The following is a 17666-nucleotide window of genomic DNA, read 5'->3' as shown; positions in this document are numbered from 1 at the left end:
TCTTCCTTTCCTGTGGCGGTCCTCATGAGAGCCAGTTTCCTCATAGTGCTTGATGGTTTTTGCGACTGCACTTGAAGAGACTTTCAAAGTTCTTGACATTTTCCAGATTGACTGACCTTCATGTCTTAAAGTAATGATGGACTGTCATTTCTCTTTGATTATTTGAGCTGTTCTTGCCATAATATGGACTTGGTCTTTTACAAAGTAGGGCTTTCTTCTGTATACCACCCCTACCTTGTCACAACACAACTAACTATCTCAAATGCATTAAGAAGGAAATAAATTCCACAAAGGAACTTTTAACAAGGCACGCCTGTTAATTGAAATGCATTCCAGGTGACTACCTCATGAAGCTAGTAGAGAGAATGCAGAGTGTACAAAGCTGTCAAGGCAAAGGGGGGCTACTGTGAAGAATCTCAAATGAAATATATTTTAATCTGTTTAACACTTTCGGTTACGACATGAATCCATATCTGTTATTTCATAGTTTTGATGTCTTCACTGTTATTCTACGATGTAGAAAATATCTATAAAAGTATTAAAAAAAAACATGGATGAGTAGGTGTGTCCAAACTTTTGACTGTTACTGTATGTATATATATCTTGTATATATTTTCCCCTAACCCTACATCCTCTCCCTAATTGGAGTAAACCAATGGACAACAACAACTTCTACTTCCAGCTTATACATACTATATACTGTACATTTTAAGGACACAGTATGTTTTGTTTCTGTTTTGTCCCAGCTACTCTTAACCCACCATCTATCATTGAAGTCCATCCAGTTTTGATTTCTATTTCTAGATATATTATTTATGTTTCACAAAAGTTCTGAACCTTTCTATTCTCATAGTTTCTACAGATTGTAAAGTAAAGATAACATTTTTTTGCTAAGAGTGTTATTATATTATTGATCGCTTGACTAAGACTTTTCAAATCACCCAGCAGTGCTAAATGGCACTGGCACTTGGATTTGATAGGAACTGGTGCTTTGGTCAGATTACATGAAAATAGAGGTCTTTTGGCCACTCACATCAGTGGTGGGTGTGGCACCAAAATGAGAATGTATGAGCCGAAAAGAAACCCATACCTACTGTAAAATATGGTGGTGTGAACATTCAAATCAAATCAAATCAAATGTATTTATATAGCCTTAGGGCTCAGGTCCTCCGAGAGAGAGAAAGAAAGAGAGAATTAGAGAGAGCACACTTAAATTCACACAGGACACCGAATAGGACAGGAGAAGTACTCCAGATATAACAAACTGACCCTAGCCCACCGACACATAAACTACTGCAGCATAAATACTGGAGGCTGAGACAGGAGGGGTCAGGATACGAGGACCCATACGAGGACACCCCGGACAGGGCCAAACAGGAAGGATATAACCCCACCCACTTTGCCAAAGCACAGCCCCCACGGGGGGGGGGGGGGGGGGGGGGGGGGGGGGGGGCCAACCCAGACAGGATGACCACATCAGTGACTCAACCCACTCAGGTGACGCACCCCTCCCAGGGACGGTATGAGAGAGCCCCAATAAGCCAGTGACTCAGCCCCTGTAATAGGGTTAGAGGCAGGGAATCCCAGTGGAAAGAGGGGAACCGGCCAGGCAGAGACAGCAAGGGCGGTTCGTTGCTCCAGAGCCTTTCCGTTCACCTTCCCACTCCTGGGCCAGACTACACTCAATCATATGACCCACTGAAGAGATGAGTCTTCAGTAAAGACTTAAAGGTTGAGACCGAGTTTGCGTCTCTGACATGGGTAGGCAGACCGTTCCATAAAAATGGAGCTCTATAGGAGAAAGCCCTGCCTCCAGCTGTTTGCTTAGAAATTCTAGGGACAATTAGGAGACCTGCGTCTTGTGACCGTAGCGTACGTGTAGGTATGTACGGCAGGACCAAATCAGAGAGATAGGTAGGAGCAAGCCCATGTAATGCTTTGTAGGTTAGCAGTAAAACCTTGAAATCAGCCCTTGCTTTGACAGGAAGCCAGTGTAGGGAAGCTAGCACTGGAGTAATATGATCAAATTTTTTGGTTCTAGTCAGGATTCTAGCATATATATATATATACCATTCCCTTTAAGTCAGTCAGGTAAGTTCATAATATCGTTAGGGAAGATTCGTTTGGGAAGTGTGCGGAAGGTGCGGACCGGGGGAGCGCGGGTGCGGTGTGAGATTGGGTGATTTAAGTGCCTTTAATAACCTTTCACAAACACTCAGGAGAGTGATGTAAAGCTCAGCAGCGCCCATCAGAGACCTCATGGCCCAGCCTGGCCCCCATTCATCATCCTGACACTGCTTGACAGCCACGCTGCCTGCCTGCCTCTCTGGCTGCCTGGCTACACCCCCTCTTCCCTCTGCCTCCTTCAATCTCCCCCCTTTTTATTTCTATATCTTTCTCAGTTGCTCCCATCCTCTCTTTCTTTCCCTCTCTATCTTTCCTTCTCTCCCTTTTTCTCTTTCTTTCCTTCTCTCCCAGGTTCTCTCTATCTCGCTCCCTTCTCTCTCTCCCGATGGGTAATAGAGATTGCTGCAGGCCTCTCCGACAGGGGGAAAACAGCATTAGATGCTGTGCTGGGGCCGGGCATGGCATGGCCTAAGGAGCCAGACCAGAGAGGGCCAGGTTACACAGCAATATGCCTCATAACTATGTAATATCTGTGTTCACACTTTCTCCCCCAGCTGTTTGTAACAGCTTGTTACCTGGAGCACTAATGCAATGGGGAGAGAGAGAGGCATGTTTTTGGTCTTGGACATGCAATTGGAAGTAGAAGTACAGACATGTAAGATGTGCTTCAGATGACAGACTTTCGAATCAAATATTGGGCCGGAATGTTATGAGTAATTTGTCATTTTCTAAATGTCAGAGGTGTATTTTTTTTTAAACATCTGACACCAAGTGTAGAGAAAAAGTATTGTCTCTCAAGGCCCACATGCCTATATATATATATATATATATATATATATATATATATATTGATTGATTGATTTAAATTGTATACCAGCTGCTACTGCCTATACGTACATACACAACAGTATACCATTAGTGGTATATGAACAATAAATATTTCAGACACACAACAATTGTCCTGAATCCCATTCAGGGAGAAGAACGGCCGTTCTCTATTTGACCTCCTTATCGACTGACTGACTCTTCTTTAGAAAGGAAGAATGTTTCCAACGTATATATTCTGTCAGAATCCCAGTTACCTAAGACATTCCCATTGAACTGAAATACCTCAGTGTTGCTAGATGATAACCAATTAGCCATTGACAAGCTCTTTTTCCACCTGAAGTGCCCCTGAGGCGATGTTTTCCTGTGTGTTCCGTTGTAAAGGATACACTTCAACTGGCTCCTTAGGTACCTTCGGATGGTAAAGGTCTGTACGGAGGTTGGTTTCGACCCACAGACAAGAGTGGTAATTGTGTTTCACCAAATCAAATTCAATCACAGATAAGAATCCCTCCTACCGAGATAGAGAGCTCAGGGCTGTTAGGAGAAGAACAGGACCATGATTGCTGTTCCTCACTGTCAAAGGCACTGAACGAAAGGCCACCCCAATTCCAATCACTGATCACAATCAAGTCAAACACCCTCTGCTCGGCTCTCATGGTCTCCCACATCCATGCACCTGTAGACTACACTACACCGGCACATACTGTATGGTTGGTTTCACGGACCCAGATTGAGCCTAGTTTTTGACTAAAAAGCATTTTCGATGTAGCACTTTTGACTCTCCAGTAACTTTGCTACAATGGAGATGTGTCCTTTTGCAGATTTGAGTCACATTAGTTTTTATCACCAACCCTTGAATTACCATTATTAGTCACTGTACCTCAAAAGTGATATTTTTCAAGAAGTATAGGATATTTCCGATTTTCTCTGTGCTGATTTAGTACATGAAGAATATCTAACCCGCGGTGCCTGTGTTTAGAATGCATTACTGTAAACCGCCAGATTGTTAGCAGAGTGGTTCTGGGCTGGAGTTCCTGGGAGGAAAGCCATTTCTAAGAGGCACCTGGCAGAGAACACTTAATGATGAGGAGTTAGTGCAACCCCGAGGGCGGTCTATACCCCTGGTAATACGGTAATACCTCTGTGTACTCTCCACCCAGGAAGTGTGTGGATGGCTTGGCCCTTTCGGTAGATTAGCTGGAGGAAAATCCAGTTATCAGGAGAATTGTGTTTACCTTGACCACCGATACAATGTAGCCAGAGAACACAGGCTCCTTATAACGACTCCTCAAATTATTTCAAGATTCCTTAGTGCATTTCTGCATAAATATTTCCGTTAAGATATTCTAATAGTTATTGACCAAGGTTGAATTACACAACATCTCTTTTTTTTCTACTGAAGATGTGTTTTGTATTCACTGTGGTTAGATTTATGACTGTATGTGGAAAAATGCATTATGCATGATTTCTGTGATTATGCTAGATTGGAGATGCAGAGCTTTTATATATATGTATATATGTATCTCAATGGAGACTTCTCCTATTGTTGTGTTGCCAAATTACTCAAGGTTGGTGGAATGGCTTGGAGGCGTTTTCCATGAAAGAAGGCAATGAGTTCAGCCACCACACACGATAAAAGTGTACATGCCAAAAACATTTCTCAAAAGTACATAAACAACAGGACCTAGAGGGATCTAGGGATTCATCCTGAAACTGCAACATTAATGCTGCAATCTGGGATTTATTTCTCTAGACAAATGGCAGCTCCACTCTTGTTGTGATATAATCTTCAATAATTAATGGATTGAAATCTCCATTGAACAGATACCCAGATACCACATTATACCTTTAAGTTAGAATCTCCGTGCATACCAAAACACCTGTCAATATGCAAATTGATATACAGTAGCTGTTTTCTCTCCAGTATATTTGAGGTTAAGCCATTTGCGTTAATTTATAGCGAGAAGAAGCTGGCCGCCGTTTCACTCGTTTCTTTTTTAACAACATGGGCTCCTGACAAAAATATAATACGCTGTGTTAAAACAGCTACAAAGGAGAATCTCCCTCCCTCCCTCCCTCCCTCCCTCCCTCCCTCCCTCCCTCCCTCCCTCCCTCCCTCCCTCCCTACCTACCTCCCTCCCTGTAGAGAGGTTGATATCTCACGGCAGATTCCCCCAGACAGACTCATTGGGCCTTAAGCATGGGAGGAGAATGAACAAAGCTCTCAATAAATCAATGCGATACTCAGGAATGGCAGTAGTCAAATTGCTTTGTAGTGTTGCATTACGCTGAAGTAGATGTACACTGAGTGCACAAAACAGTTCCATGACGTAGACTGACCTCGCGAGTCAACATGGGCCAGCATCCCTGTGGAACACTTTCGACACTCTGTAGAGTCCATGCCCCGACGATTTGAGGCTTTTCTGAGGGCAAAGGGGGGTGCAACTCAACATTAGCAAGGTGTTCCTAATGTTTTGTACACTCAGTGTAAATTCAGCATGACAGCCTTGTTTTTGTTGTTTCTGGACATTCTTTGTCGAGAGACAGAGTGACAGATTGCTCCTTTCTCCAAATAATTTCATATAAGTAATCTGGGACAGCTTTGTTGTTTGAATACCAGATTGGCCCTTTAAAGTATGATGATAATAATGCGCTGCAGTGTGGGCAGATGACAAAAACACCTCTCGTCTCATTTTCTCCTCTCTTATTTGTCTTGTTGTTGCTGTAGAAAGGGAATCGAGTGGACATGACGACAGGCGGCTGCGGAGGGGGGGTCCAGGGTGTCTCCAGAGACGTGTCCTTGGATTCCCTGAACAAGCTGAACAGCAGTGGGCTGGGGCTGTACCCAGAGACAGAGCTAAGGCCCAGTAGCGGTGACTGCTCCTGTTCCGCAGGGGAGAGAGAAGAGGACTGCTGCAGCAGGGTTGACAACGAGCCCTCGTCGTCCAGCTACTACTCCAACAAGCCCGGGGCGGAGCGTGTTGGTTCTCTCAGCGATTCGCTTTACGACAGCTTCTCCTCATGCACCAGTCAAGGCTCCAACGATGTGTAGAGTAAGAAAGTGGAGGCCGGAGCCGATTCTGTTGGAGTCTTCTGTTGGAGTCCTCTGCTACTCCCACCAACCGAAGCACTTAGGTCATAAGGAAGGAAGGGATGTCATCGATGATGTCATAAGATAAGGACGTGAACCCAGACTGTACGGTATGCATGACCTCTGAGATGGACAATTAAACTATAGGCTACAACAGTACCACCGTTCAAGGTGTGGAAAGCAATATTAGAAATTGTCTTGCATTATATATTTTTCCCCGAAGGGGGAATGTTTTTTTTTTATCATTGCACTGTAAAAATACTGTACAAAGTTAAGGAATTCAACTTGAAGACATAACTAGAGTAAATACCACCAAATCCAAATCAAACCAATCAGCAATATCATCAGGAGCAACTGATGATGCCTAGTAGTGTGAAGCAATACCTTAAGAATGATAATATGTGCAAAAAACTATTACGATTGTTGGATGTGGATAGATGGTTTTCTCACGGATCATTATTTCACAAAAGTTTTACTGCCACAGTGTTGTATGCCACAATGGCAGGCCTACACACCACAACTACCATCATGCAATACACTGCAACCCATACCATACAATCATAGCTCCTAAAGCCATTGTGTCAAACGTGTACGATTACTAGACTGCTGTGCTATTTTGAAAGTTGCATGGCGAACTAAAATGTGACATACATTAGACACATTATTTTTGAAGTGGCGGAATTTATACTTTATATTAAGTGACCTAAATACACGCATTTGCACATTTAATTGAACCACCAGTACTGTGGAATCTTAAAGAATAGTATCCTGCATATTGAATGTACTGGAGTCAATATTGACTTTGAGTTGTAGTACAGATGAGAAATACATGATCAATACATGATCAATCATTTCTACCAGCAAGTCAAAACTGTCAAGCTGATCTTCAACTGCTATGTAGTGGCTTAAAGGGACACTTCGGGATATTTGGCAATGAAGCCCTTTATCTTCTTCCCTAGTCAGATGAACTCATGGATGCCATTATCATGTCTCTGCATCCAGTATGAAGGAAGTTAGAGTTAGTTGTGTGAGCTAATGCTAACTAGTGTTGGCGCAATGACTGGAAGTATATCTACTAGCATGCTAGCAGTTACCATAGACTTCCAGTCATTATGCTAACACTATTTAGCAATGTCCTTCAAACTGCCCATAAAAATGGTATCCACTAATTAATTTGACTCTGGGGAAGTAGAAAAAATCCTGAATTATCCCTTTAAGCAATCACCGTGCCATCACCATTGTACTTGGGTCACTCAGTATTTCATGTAAACATAGAACTGAACTAGTGTCAGAATGGTACTTATGAATCAGAAACTTCTGTTGGCTTCAATAACACATTTGCGGAGCAAAGTCTATGCTAGTAGCTCAGGGAAAATGCAACGCGTATACCTAGTTACCTTGAATATAAGGTTACAACTCATGGAAAATACATTTTACATTTTTTAAAACGGAAAACAGACATTTTTTTAAAAGTAAAACCTTCATGAACTGCAAGATAACATAACTGTTGAAACTGTGTCTCTTGTAGCATCATAAAACACTCATGTTTTGTATATTTTGTTTGTGTGTTAAAAACTGCAATTAAATTAATATCAGAATGGAGCATTGCTGACTGGTATATGCAATTTAAAACATTTAATAATTGTGTAATGTTTGCCAATCATTCAAACTATATGTCTATTGATTGAGAACAGTTCAACTTTTCTTGATCGTTTCCTCGTTTTGTGACTTCCTGTAGTGTTTGTCGATACAAAATGTTTTATTTTGTCGAATAAAAGCTACTACTGCAACCTTTTATCACTTTATCCTATAACACATTTGACACGTAGTAGGAATAAATCATCATGCCAAACGTGCGTAATTTGATTCTGGTGCTAATTAAAAACAGACTGTACGTTTCATTGTTCGAACAATTTTCCATGAAACTGTTAATAATATGTAAGGAGAGTCTTGCTAAGACCATAATGTGTATTTTTCTAGCTGACGAGTATTTATATCCCACTTTTTGTACATGGAACTGTATAGTGGTGTTTAATTGTCCTACTTCACATCTTCTCTGCTTGATTGTTCCTTTGTAAGAGAACCTGTTACCAGCAGTGTTAGTTTGGTAATTACGTGTGCAATTTTGGCTGTTACATTAGACTTTTAATACTATATTTTATGTAATAATTTCCCAGACAAATAATAATAAATGATTTCCTATTTTAAATTTGGTGCAGCTTTCGTAACTGTTGGAGGTTGACGTTTGTGTATGTATGTGTGTGTGCGTGCAGTCATACACGTGTGCGTTCATTATCATATACTGTAGTCAAATGTAAGGTACTATAGTCATAAGGAACAGTGAGATCTTCGCTGATCTTTGCCATTGCGCTCATAAATGTGTAACTGAAATATATGTAAGTAGGCTACAGAAGGGAATTGTTAATAATGGCAAGGGAAGGTTTGAGCCAAGTCCTGCCTTCAAATGCTTGCGGTAAAGCTCATGTCATAGTCTTCAACTACAAAACGTGTTAAACGTATAGCCTGTGTTCACTGAGCTTCACTCTCTTTAACAGTGCTTATAAAGTAGGGGCATTTATAACAATTGGAGTCTCTTGATGGGTAATTATGTGACTATAAATAAAAGTAATTAATTCAGCCACCCAAGAGTGACATCCAAACATTCTCTCTCGCTCTCTCTCCCATCTCTCTCTCTCTCTCTAACTGAAACATACAAGATCCATAACAGACACAGACGATCCATAAGATGATCTCAAAACATTTATTTAATGAATAGTAGCCTTTCTAAATCTGGTTAAATGTGCATGGCTACCAACGGTGCACTCCATGCCCAAAAGCATATCCAAAGGTGACCATTTCATATTTGGACGCAATTAAACAGTCACTGATCTGCGTGTGTAGGATATGAGTGATTGAAGAATTGCTTCCATACCACGATCTTTCATCACGTGGTACGTTTTACGATTTATCCTCATCCAATTTCACTGGAATTCCGCAGCCTAGTCTCTCGAACCCCAGAGCTCGCCCTCGTTCAGCGCTGCGCATCACATTCCTCGCAGCAGAATGTGCTCTCACACATTGATGCCACGGATCCATCTAAGGGTTTTGCTTTCGTTTTAAGTTCACCTGGTCTGATGTGTTCCTCTATAGTGTCATTTGGGAGAGGATGTTGCTTCTCATTTACGCAACTTTGCTTGGAATTTTCCTCAAAACAGGTATGCTAAACTTTGGAGACTGCGTAATCTTACATGTGTTGGCTTGCTGCGTTGTATTCTGATGCTGAGAGCATTTCCTCAAGTGATGTGTCAACGTTTCCATGTATTCCAATCTAATTCAAGTTTGGATTATGTTTAAATGATTTTGGGGAGCTTTTTTTTGTCGGATGAAAACAATTAAATCGTTTTCAGAAGTCCAGTAGAGGTCTGGTGATGCCAACAGGGAGGCGCGCAGGAGGTCACCATTGCAGATCTAATCATCTCGTTAAATGCATTTATAACTGTCTTGGAATAAGAAATTGTGACATAGATTCTTGGATTTAACATTTTTAATGACACTTGCGCTCCAGCTAGAGAAAATATGTCACCTTAGGTCGTAATTGCGTCTGTAAAACTATTGCGCCATATGACTTGTGCAAAGGAACATTTTCAAAATGTTACTTAAGCTACTATTTTACATATCTTTGCTTAAATGTAAGATATTGTTTAAAAAGTAAATGTTACATAATACAGCGTGACATGCTGAAACATTGACCATTATTCCATATTTGGAGCGTCTTTCTGATCTTACAATTGCCCCGCGTGGCATGCTAATTAGGCTATTGAATGTTCCGATTAATTGCTACTAAACATGACTAGACACCATTACAGGTGAAGAATGTATTCACACATTTTATAAAGCAGAGGGACATGTTTAGGCCGCTCATTATCAATAGCTAATTAATAGCTCTCTAATTACACAGATGCAATTCAACACTTTTTTTTTTTTTTACAGGTGTAGGCATTCCATCAAGCTCAAATGATAAGGAACTTGATTGATCAACAGTTGTCAGCTCAGGTGAATGTAATAAACTCAAGCACCATTTTTTTAATGGGTTTTAAAGGAGCTGAACTACCACTCCACGAACACCTGTGTTGAATATTAATATCACAAAATATGCAGAGAATAACAAAGCTGTCTCTCTTCAGATGACTGTGGAAGGAAAAAAAACACCATTTAATAAAATAGATGACGGCAAACAAACTGATTTCTCAATCCACATGGGTCACCTTATAGCAATGATTTGGGAATAAAGTATACAAACGGTGGTAATGTAGTTCAAAAAAGGTTCAGGTAAAATGAAAATGATAATCTATGTCAATGGAATAGTCCGCATTGTCATTCCCACATACATCCAATGATCATATCATCAGAATGATGTAACAATCAGCCGCTCAAGAGCTTTTCCAGTCCATATTTCCACTTGAACCCATTGCACATGGCATATGAACAGTGGTGTGTAAGAACTTGATCTCGTCCAAAAATGCCTCTGGTGTAAAATAACATACAAATGTTCTCTCCGTTCTGAGTTGGACGTGCTGCATTTAGTTAACATACTCACTCCTTAAACATAATCTTCGCTGTTGGCAGAAAATGCTTCTAAATAACTTGAGGATGTTTTTACCTCAGTGGAAACTGTATTGAAGAACAATATGAAAAGTATAGACGATATGTACATAACTTTATGCTTGCCTAAATGTTCATTATAGAGAGTATAAATAGCCAGTGGTTTGTAGAGGACAAATACATTACAGTCTAAGGATGTGTTTAGGCACTTTAAGAGACTATTGCTCGGTTGATGGATGGGGTTTTGAGGCATTTATCTGGTTTTAAAGTAATTACGCTCTGATTTTTGTTTTGGGTCCTTTTCAATTGAATTTGTACTTGATGGCGCTGTCAGACTGTGAGAAGAAGGACTGTTGCCATTTCAGTAATTAGAACACAGTACTAACTGTCACGGAGAACAAATGACCTGAAACATTTTGAATTATTGTTTATCATTGCACAGTCATGCATGTTTCTGCTAAACCCTAAATCAGATTGTGCTCTCTATCCGGTGTCCTCGATTAAATTCTTTCGGTTTCTCTTCCCTGCGAAACAACTTTGCACGAATAGCCAACCATCTGTCATTCTTAGTTCATCTCAATTTCCATTTAATTCCAATGAGTCAAGTTAGAATGAATTCATCTCATTTGAAGTCAGTGCTGGAGCGACAGCTTCATTGAGTGTGTGGATAAAACACTTTGTCTGAAACACTCTGGCTTGGTTGTTTTGACCTGTCGTAGTCAGAATGGCAATTATTATTTTAGTGCGTAAAGTTGAGTCGCCTTTTTCCCTGCACAGATACAGTATGCCCAGCTTACACACACAATTATGTCTGACGGCTCTATATTAAGTTTAGTTGGCTAGTACATGAGAGTATGGATTTATATTGTTGAAACATGTTTGTTCATTATTTTCAGTCAAAATCCCTTTATCCTGACTACAGACCTGTTTGTGCACCAAACAACTCCTCTCTGCTGTGTTTCTTTGTTGTCATGACAAACGTGTATGCAGTCAGAGAAGTGTGTGTTTGTGTGACTCATCAGTGCTTTCTGTGGTGGGGTACAGAAATGTCATCATATTAGCTCAAAGTCCTATTGTCTGATATTTGCAACATGTGCAAGGATAGCGTCAACATCGTCTCTCCCACATTAACTGCTCTTTGAGATAATCTTCACACGTGTGATTCATCAAGGAGATCCCGTCTTGCAAATAGGGACCAAGTTGACTTTCAAAATGCCAGCAAAGAGACTTTTTCGTTTCAAAGATGGATTTGTCTCTCCTCGAGGATACAGTTCCTGATCTGTGGTAATGGCAATAGATCACGAAAACACATTATTCTTGATTAGCTGGGAGGAAAACATGGGGGGCTGAAAGGCTCCAGATGAACAAGGGATAATGCTAATGACTGAACTGCAGACCTGGGTGCACGGCATAACATTTTCAAATCTTTCAAACAAGATTTTAGGCCTAGTCTTTCAAATAGTTTCAGCGTTTCGATTGAGCCTGCCTGGAGTGCCAGCTTATATTTTTCTGACAACTCCATTGGTTCCACTGTGCCGGGAAAGCTCAATCAAGCACAGCCAAACGAACTTGAAAGAATTTGCCTGTAGTCTCTCTTGACCAACATTCATAGACTAATGAGATACTATATGCCAGATACTGGTGAACTGTGGACTTAAAAAAAAAATGTTTTTAACTCCTTGCGGTTCTTCCTGTCTCTCTCTCTTGTACAGGCTATGCTCTCCAGATCCAATGTTACCAGTGTGAGGAGGTGAAAAACAATGAATGCTCCACACCGGAGTTCATTGTCAACTGCACGGTCAACGTGCAGGACATGTGTCAGAAGGAGGTACTGGTGAAGAAGGATGGTAAGAAAACAGCGTCTCCTGAGCAGTCCCATTCCTTTCCTCGTTTGTTCTTCATTGGATAGAGCTAGTGGGAGAAGTAGTCCCTTCTCGCTGACGCTGTATCTCCACCACAGCAGAGCGTGAGCTTCAGTCTGACGAGAGAGACCTGTGAGAGAGAGACAGGAAGGTTGGGGGATCTGTTTTGTGTCAGAAGGGTGGGGCCGGATTCGAACCCACGCCAACACAACAGAAATGTATTCTGCAGCTAGACCACCCCAGGCCATGCAAAACCAAGTCACACCGGACTGTGACACTTTTTAACATGTGACCTAAATAAGGTATATTTTCCTCTTTCATGTACTTCCTCTCTATCTCTGAATTCAGTGGAACTGATCTATAAGGTCTCCTTGTAACATCAACACATGAGATCATAAACTAGGCCTACAAGCCCACTACATCAATTGGGACCTATCAACGAATCTCCATAGATGAAGAGGCTATTACCATAGTTAATTCATGGTTTATGGCTCATATTATTTTAATGGGATTATTCCAAAGGGTGGTTAACCCCTTGGTTGCTGGTTGCTGTACTCAGTTGATCCATGCAATATTTTTTATTATAAACTGGGTGGTTCGAGCCCCGAATGCTGATTGGCTGACAGCCGTGGTATATCAGACATTTATTTGTACTGCTGTACCAGTTTATAATAGCAACAAGACACCTCAGGGGTTTGTGGTATATGGCCAATATAACACAATTAAAGGCTGTATCCAGGCACTATGAGTTGCGTCGTGCATAAGAACAGCCATTAGTAGTGGTATATTGCCCATACATCACACCCCTTCGTGCCTTAGTGCTTAACCCTCCTGCTGTGTTCCGGTCAAATTGGACTGATTTACAAGTTTTCTCTCTGAAAAACGTAGTTAATTTAATCTGATTGTCATAAGGTTCCATGACTTTGTCCACACAGGGCATCTGAACACACAAATTACATTTGGATGATTTTCATAACATTTTGGGGGTTTTATTGAACTTTTGTACACCTGTGGTGTTCCTGGTCAAAAATGACCAGTAATTAGAAATTAATGGGTGAGAATACAATTAGTGTATAAAATTGAGTTCAGGCACATGCCCATTCATCTGATGGACACACTTCCTCTCCCAGACCCCCACATGCATGTGTGTTTGAGCACACACACACACACACACACACACATCACTCCCCTTCTTGGCTTCCATGGCAACCCCCACGGGAACCTTTCCCCAATAGAATATTTCCCCCACAGGAACCACACCTGTTAGCATTCTCACAAACAATCTCAACATTGTTTCAATAATATATAGAACTTTTCTCAGGCTCTGGTATATAAATATTTTTTGAGGCCTTTCTCACAATTCATTCTGTGACAGCACAATGACCAAACAATATATTGTATGTGAGGCTCTTGATCATATCTTTGATCATAACACTGGTGAGGAGGAGAGAGTCCTTGTTAAACTTTGACACAAAGTAGTCTGTGATGAATAGAACAATATGTTTCATCTGAGTATTTGTTTTTGTCAAAATAATCCATACATTATGCTTTTTTTTCAGCTCAAATACGAGTTGTATGAGCTCAGGTCAATGAGGCCTACAGGCCATAAATTGCAAATAGAAGTTCAAAACTTGTAATGTTCACAAGAACTATAAGTTGATAAAAATATCTAACACAACATTAGGTGATAATATATGTATTATTATGGATTTATAATCAGCTATAATGGGGGTGGTCATTTTGGACCCGGGAACACAGAATTCATTAACATGAAACGAACACAACAAGAGGGTTAATGGGAGAACGCCCTTCAAACACACTAGGCCTATTGATCTTACCACATCCAATGTTATGTACAGCATGTCACTTGTGTTCAAATGTATGCTTCCAATTACAAGAGCATAAAAAAAGTGTACCAAAACCGGCATAGCAAGATTGTCTTTAGCGAGTGTTTTATGCCCAAACTGTCTCTGAACGTGATGGTTGACAAGATTCATCACTCAAAGGCAATAATCTACGGCAATAATGTCATGAACAAATGTACACTGTGTAATGCTGTGTAATGGTTTGAATAACCTTGAGATAAGGATGCACTTTTGTGTGAAATGCACATGCTTACAGTATATTCACAAATCTTTTCCAGCCTCTGCACTCAGGTCTTCTGAGTCATTTGATTCTAATGCGATGTTGGCAAAGGGATTCTTATGTGCTCCTGTAAGCAGATAAACAGAAAATTCATGCAAACTTTTATTCTAACATGAAACCTTCCAGCAATGTTGGTAATGATAAGTTCCTTCATTTAATAATTTCCTGTAATGTCAACCTGAGACCAGGAGCCTAACTAATTATCTTTATATGCAGCAACCGCAATTCATCACAAATAATACATTTGTGAATTACCACATCGTTATCGGCGGAAAGAAACACGTGCATAATGTGTGTATGATATGTGAAGACATCTGTAACGTAATCCTCAGGGAAAGTTGGCTTTTGCATGTGAATTGGTGCCAGCTTGGTCTCTACCCATTCTTCCCCACCAACAAAGGTTTGGGGACTTGGTTTGTTAGACAGTCAGTTCTAAATGTGCAGAGTGATGAAGTATGGAACAAAGCAGAGGGTTGATTAAGCTGAAGTTGCATTGTTAGTTCTGTCAAACTTAATAGCAGTAATCAGGGGCTGATGCAGACCGAAACGCTCTACTTTTGTCTTGAAGGCTTGTCTGACGTCTTTGAGACAAAACAATAATATTGTATTGCATTTACACATTTACACTTTGCCTGACAGCTCATCGGTTATTATTTTAAGAGAACGACGAGTAAATTAGAGCAGTAGAGTTTTGATGTAACTTTTAACATGACTAGCAGTTCTCTCTCCCCCCCTTTCATCTACCTCTTTCATCTACCTCTTTCATCTACCTCTTTCATCTACCCCTTTCATCTACCTCTTTCATCTACCTCTTTCATCTACCTCTTTCATCTACCTCTTTCATCTACCTCTTTCATCTACCTCTTTCATCTACCCCTTTCATCTACCTCTTTCATCTACCTCTTTCATCTACCTATTTCATCTACCCCTTTCATCTACCCCTTTCATCTACCTCTTTCATCTACCTCTTTCATCTACCTCTTTCATCTACTTCCTCTTTACTCTTTCATTTGAACTTTTCTCAACTCTTCCCTTAACGACGACGCGTGTAACGCATTATGCCACAGTTACAATGCAATGTAAGACTTGTCGTACTTATGAACCCCTTCTCATAATAACAGCTCTTTGCAGTCTGCTGACACATTTCAGCAGAGAACACACATGATAGACCTTGCATTAAGACATTATGAGCGCCCATATATGCTTATAACATGTACGGATGCTTATAGATTCAGTTGGAGCTTGAGTCAAATCTCCAGGGTCACCTTGGATTTCTTTGTGTCCAAAAGCGCAGTGTCTATTTCCTAGGAAGGAGTAGGGAGAAATGGGAGTTGAGTCCCTGCAAGGTGTTCATTTATCAGGCAGGGAGACGCAGGCTTTCTTAAGACCTCCTATGGTAAGACTTAATGGCACAACAACGTTTCCATGAAATCAAAACACTCTTATTCATGTGCATTCTCTCGCCACCATATAAATCAAAGCATTGTTTTGTTGCAATTGTTCCATCGTTTGAGAGCATTATATTCTGTCGAGGTGACATTCCCAATGTATTATTTCTTATAACGGCTTGACAAAGGTTCTAGGCACTTAGAGGATCACCTCCCAGTAATATGAACCATTCCAGTATTGATCAGGATAAAGTTCTGTTAAATTGCAAATAGCACTGAATTACAATATAGTCTCAAGAATTTCTCACTTGGCTAAGATCCTAAGGCAAATATGTTCAAATCACCACATTTTTTTGATGTGTAATTGTTATTCCTGTTTATTTGTGAAAAAAGGTAGATTAGATATTGCTTTGTCTGATTTTCACAGATATTTGCTTTACATACAAGAACATGCACTGTAAAAGGGTGCGAGACATGGCATAGGCCAGGCATAACATAAAACAGACACATTAATGGAAAAAAAAGACAGTTGACAGACTTTTACCCCTCCCTTCCCCAGTGCTTGTGCTACCTCAGTTTGCTATGAGACTTGGCTCAGTTTCACCAACGGTGTCACTACCACATCTACCTTGACCTGGACATCCTGTATAGCTTTACACTACTCCTGACCACTTCTCTCTCTCCTTCTTCAGGCATATTTTACCGCAAGTCCTGCGCCTCGTCCGGGGCATGCCTCATATCCTCGTCAGGCTACCAGCAGTTCTGCACTGGAAGGATCAACTCTGTGTGCATCTCCTGTTGTAACACACCGCTCTGCAATGGGCCCCGGAAGAAGAACCGCCCGGTCCCGTCGGCCGCCAACTCTTCATTTTCATCCCTTCTTTTTCTTCTGGTCTCCCTCACGCTGGTCTCCCTCTCTCTGACATAGACCGAGAGGCGTCCATTTGTCCACTCCTCTACCCAAAGATAACACTAGAGTATTATGAGAGTACATATAGGGTACAGTACATAACCGTACGTAGTGTATTGGCAACATCAGACTAGTGTCGTCTTTGGAGAGGAATCCTATACATAAGAGACTATCCCTGGAGGTTGGTGGCAACTTAATTGGGGAGAACGAGCTCGTGGTAATGGCTGGATAAGAATGAGTGGAATGGTATCAAAGACATCAAGCACATGGTTTCCAGGTGTTTGATGGCATTCCATTTGCTCCGTTCCGGCCATTATTATGAGCCGTCCTCCCCTCAGCAGCCTCCTGTGGACTCTACAGCGTCATCTTTGGATCGGATACTCAAGAGCTTAAGACTCTTTGGAAGGATCCCCTTTTATAATCCTGGTGTTTTGAGTTTTTGAGAACTGAATGCTTGCCATTGCCTCCTTCTTCTTCGTCCCTCCCTTGCCCTCCAATCCCCCCTTGCTTACTCTGTAGGTTCGCTATTGGGGGCAATGGGCACTGACCTCATCAACGTCGGTGTTCTCCTGTTTATAGGAAGATCGAACACTTCAGATCAATACTCCTGATGATTAGGAGTCAGACGTGATCATAGTCAGTGAGTACTCAGCAGCCGTTTAGCTGTGAGAATTGTGTTAACTCATCATGGATCTGAGTGTAGAGATGGCACT

The 17666-nt window shown here is 41.1% G+C and overlaps 2 protein-coding genes across 5 annotated transcripts in view; both read left to right on the top strand.

The window, feature by feature from the left end:
- Positions 1–8255, top strand: part of LOC139373192 (nck-associated protein 5-like) — a 160385-nt gene extending 152130 nt beyond the window's left edge. For all 4 annotated transcript variants that reach the window (XM_071113373.1, XM_071113374.1, XM_071113376.1 and 1 more), the window contains one exon: positions 5684–8255. In XM_071113373.1, the coding sequence (XP_070969474.1) occupies positions 5684–6007 (324 nt within the window). In that variant the 3' untranslated portion in view covers positions 6008–8255. The remainder of the gene's footprint in view (positions 1–5683) is intronic.
- An 868-nt stretch (positions 8256–9123) lies between these two features.
- On the top strand, positions 9124–17017 carry LOC139372522 (ly6/PLAUR domain-containing protein 1-like). The gene is made up of 3 exons (XM_071112253.1): positions 9124–9261; positions 12361–12495; positions 16736–17017. The coding sequence occupies exons 1-3, from the start codon at positions 9213–9215 to the stop codon at positions 16969–16971; spliced, it is 420 nt and encodes a 139-aa protein (XP_070968354.1). The 5' UTR covers positions 9124–9212; the 3' UTR covers positions 16972–17017.
- The last annotated feature ends 649 nt before the right edge of the window (positions 17018–17666 follow it).

Source organism: Oncorhynchus clarkii, chromosome 18 (genome assembly GCF_045791955.1).
Source record: "Oncorhynchus clarkii lewisi isolate Uvic-CL-2024 chromosome 18, UVic_Ocla_1.0, whole genome shotgun sequence".
In the NCBI taxonomy this organism is placed as follows: domain Eukaryota; kingdom Metazoa; phylum Chordata; class Actinopteri; order Salmoniformes; family Salmonidae; genus Oncorhynchus; species Oncorhynchus clarkii.
The sequence above is the reverse complement of the archived record's forward strand: the minus strand, read 5'-3'. Positions and strand labels throughout refer to the sequence as shown.